The 3,278-nt window shown below is 32.8% G+C and overlaps 1 protein-coding gene across 1 annotated transcript; it reads left to right on the forward strand.

Annotated features, from left to right (window-relative positions):
- The first annotated feature begins 445 nt into the window (after positions 1-445).
- LOC105558776 lies at positions 446-3,041 on the forward strand. The gene is made up of 7 exons (XM_012006684.1): positions 446-1,169; positions 1,277-1,382; positions 1,476-1,911; positions 1,990-2,083; positions 2,178-2,553; positions 2,616-2,966; positions 3,034-3,041. The coding sequence occupies exons 1-7, from the start codon at positions 906-908 to the stop codon at positions 3,039-3,041; spliced, it is 1,635 nt and encodes a 544-aa protein (XP_011862074.1). The 5' UTR covers positions 446-905.
- The last annotated feature ends 237 nt before the right edge of the window (positions 3,042-3,278 follow it).

Genomic DNA, 3,278 nt, shown 5'->3' on the forward strand with positions numbered 1-3,278 from the left:
TATACTATGTCTATGAGTTCGTTCAGTAACAGAACGAACTAAGGGTGAAATCATACAATACGAGAATCAGCGTGCGGGACACAGAATGCTGCGTGATTCATATAGGCAATCAGCGTTCTTCCGCATTTTTCTATCCCGCATATCTTCGTGCCCTGTGCACACAGTGTGTGAAAGGCTCGAAAATAACGCGTTCCAGGAATATTTCATATTTTCTTGTAAAAAAACTATATTTCCTAATATTTTTTAACATTTCTTTGTAAAAAAACACAATTTGAAAAAATTATTTCACCAAAACAGTAATATTTGTTAATTTTATTCAAGTTTTTTACTTAAAATGTTGACGTCCAAAAAACCATCAGTTATATCCACTGCTGGATTCGAAATAGGATTTTGTCGTTCATTTATAGCAGCGTACATTTCTCTGCGCCACAAGAAAACTTTTAATTTTTAAAAATAAACTTTTAGAGCTGAAAATTTACTTTTGAAACTTTAATTTTATTTAGTTAAATTTTCCTAAGAGCTGTTGGAAAATGGTAATGTATTTTACATTTTTGCATTGACAACTAATGTTGGCATATTTAAATGTAAACTGTAAGAGACGGCGATCACTTTACAATATTGAATCCATGTCATGGATCAATTACACCCAACATACATAGCATTAGATTTACATTATTTCTGCTATATTGTGCTACTAGTTAGATGACACGTTACGCTTACACGTCTACCAGATACTTAATAGATTTTGCTCGGTTTTCTTACATGAATGTGGTATCAAATTACTTCCCTCAGATTTTGGTGTCAAAATTGCTGGTGCATTATATATAATATTTAATGCCAACTTGGCGACAAAGTGCTGGCTAATTCTTTATCGAGATTATATTTCATTTTTCTCAGAAAATACGATGTCCCATTACGTATCAAATTCGAAGAATAGTATAGATATCAAAAGGGTAAATGTAGAAGAGGATCATGTTGACTTTATCCATCAATCACATATACGCAAAAGCCAAGGCAAAAGAGGATTTCAAGTTGAACAGCTTCAACTTCTAGAGTATCCGAAAATATATTCCAATAGGTATATTGGAAGACGAGAAATTTCTTGTAATTATAATATAAATGGATTGCCTACTATATTTATAGACTTCAAGAGATCTCGAGGAAGACGTGTATGTGTTATTTCCAAATATTACCTGCTAATGTTTTGTAAAAAATACTCGTAATTTCACTTTATGCTGCAAGATTCTGTAATATTTGACATTTTTTCTTAATACAGGTACTTGTCAAAGACAGTTTCAGTATTTCAAAATCTTCATACCTGCAAGAAGCAGATCATTCATCAGATTGCACTCTCTTTGAGAACATGCGTCATAATTATGTTGGTATGTATAATATTTGAATTTAGAAATAAGGTATTATTAAAGAAAATATGCTTGTGTTCAGAAATAATTGCAGTTCTATTATTTACTTTGTAGATTTCGAGTTTCAAGAAGCTGTATATCCAATTAGGGTTTCTATACAGCAAGGACTGAATCCTGGTATAATAATGGAAATTTGGGCGCGAGATTCTGATCGGTGGTTTTTATTATGGACTGGAGGAAAACAGGTTGTTCGATATACAAGACGACTGTTGTCCCCGGCTTTACGGGCCTGTGACTTTAAAACTAAAATGCTCAGATTAATATTGCCGTTTAACGCTGAGAGAATACAGATAGATGCTGTAGAGCTCATCGGAACATCAGAATTGATTCAACCTAGAGATCCTAAACAGAGTTTGACCGATCTATTAAAAGATATTAATTGCAGCTATCCTGACCGTAAGGATATGCACAATTTAACACCAGATTACAAAAATGCGGATCTGGATCAACTTATGGAAAAATTTTCCGACTATTGTATTATTCGTAAAAGGTATTGTAATCTTCGATAGTAAGTAATATTCTATTTTTATTAATATTAACGATCAATTAATTTCAACATTATTTTTAGCAATTTACATTTAAATAATGGAAAATTGAAAGGCATCACACCTTCTCCAAGTGAATTCAAGGAGCAACCACGTTGTGATTTTTCTATGCTTCCTGTAAAATATTCAACACATATTTAAAGAAGTTTCTTTCTTATAACAATATTTGTTATAATATCGTGAATTAAAATTTTATATTTTATCCTTGCAGGATGAGATGATACTAAAAATACTGGAATACTTAGATTTAAGGTCATTGTGCCTTATGAGTCAAACGAATAAATGCTTCAATCGATTAACACGAGATCCTTCGCTTTTTAAATATTTAAATATACAAGATTTGCGCATGTATGAGACGTCTACCGATGATACTATTGGTGATTGGCAGTGTAAAATTCTATCTAGCTTGGAATCCAGATGTGAGCAATTACGACAGTTGAATCTTGTATCATGCGACATTTCTAGTCCACGTTTCGTAACGTTTCTTAGAACTTGTGGCTCGAAGTTAACGTCCTTGCAATTAACTTCTTGCAAGTTTGACAACGATATCCTCTGTGAAATTGGAAAAACATGCAAAGATTTGACAGGTACGATTATGATTTAAAAAAATAAAATTAAATTATGTCTGACTAATCATATACATTTTTAGTGTTAAATTTGAGATGTAATATTGATGCATTTGATAAGGGCTACAATCTGGACGAAGGATTGTTGTATCTCCAACATCTAAAATTTTTAGAAGAATTAACCCTTATACATATACCTATAGAAGACGAAGAAACCCTTTGTACAGTACTGCATGGAAAGCACCGATTGCGTTATTTAAATTTGACATTTCCTCTATATATAAATAAAGTTTTAATGAACTTACGAGATAAAGCATTTTTTCCAAACTTGGAAACAATAAAATCGAGCTGTGCTATTGATTCGCGAAAGATTGATGCCCTAGATGAGTTCAGGAATTGTGTCGGTTTAGGACTGCTCATGGCATTTAGACAAAGTATGCTAGATTTTCTTTTACATATTGTTGCATTCTTTATCGTAATTTATGTGTTTACTCTTGCAAGTATCATGAAATATATATACAGGGTGTCTGATGCAGAAGTAGCAATTTTGGAAATAGCGGTAGATTGGGTTAAACTAAGGAGAAATATCATGTACCGAGGTACAAAGTAACAATAGTTATCGACATATAAATTTATACGTTTGAGCGAATGAGGATGCAGGAGATGGTAGGCCGGACTCGGAAGGCATTTAAGAAAATCGATCGATGAGCGGGAGGTGGAGCGACGCGCGAGATACTATGTTTATG

Source organism: Vollenhovia emeryi, unplaced genomic scaffold (genome assembly GCF_000949405.1).
Source record: "Vollenhovia emeryi isolate VEMERY1.0 unplaced genomic scaffold, V.emery_V1.0 DF939313.1, whole genome shotgun sequence".
NCBI classification, from domain to species: domain Eukaryota; kingdom Metazoa; phylum Arthropoda; class Insecta; order Hymenoptera; family Formicidae; genus Vollenhovia; species Vollenhovia emeryi.

Bases quoted from the DNA above. Each gene is read 5' to 3' on its own strand.
- LOC105558776 (XM_012006684.1), top strand. From the start codon at position 906: ATGTCCCATTACGTATCAAATTCGAAGAATAGTATAGATATCAAAAGG. The intron at 1,170-1,276 runs GTATGTGTTATT...TTCTTAATACAG, and splicing joins AGAGATCTCGAGGAAGACGT to GTACTTGTCAAAGACAGTTT. The intron at 2,554-2,615 runs GTACGATTATGA...ATACATTTTTAG, and splicing joins AACATGCAAAGATTTGACAG to TGTTAAATTTGAGATGTAAT.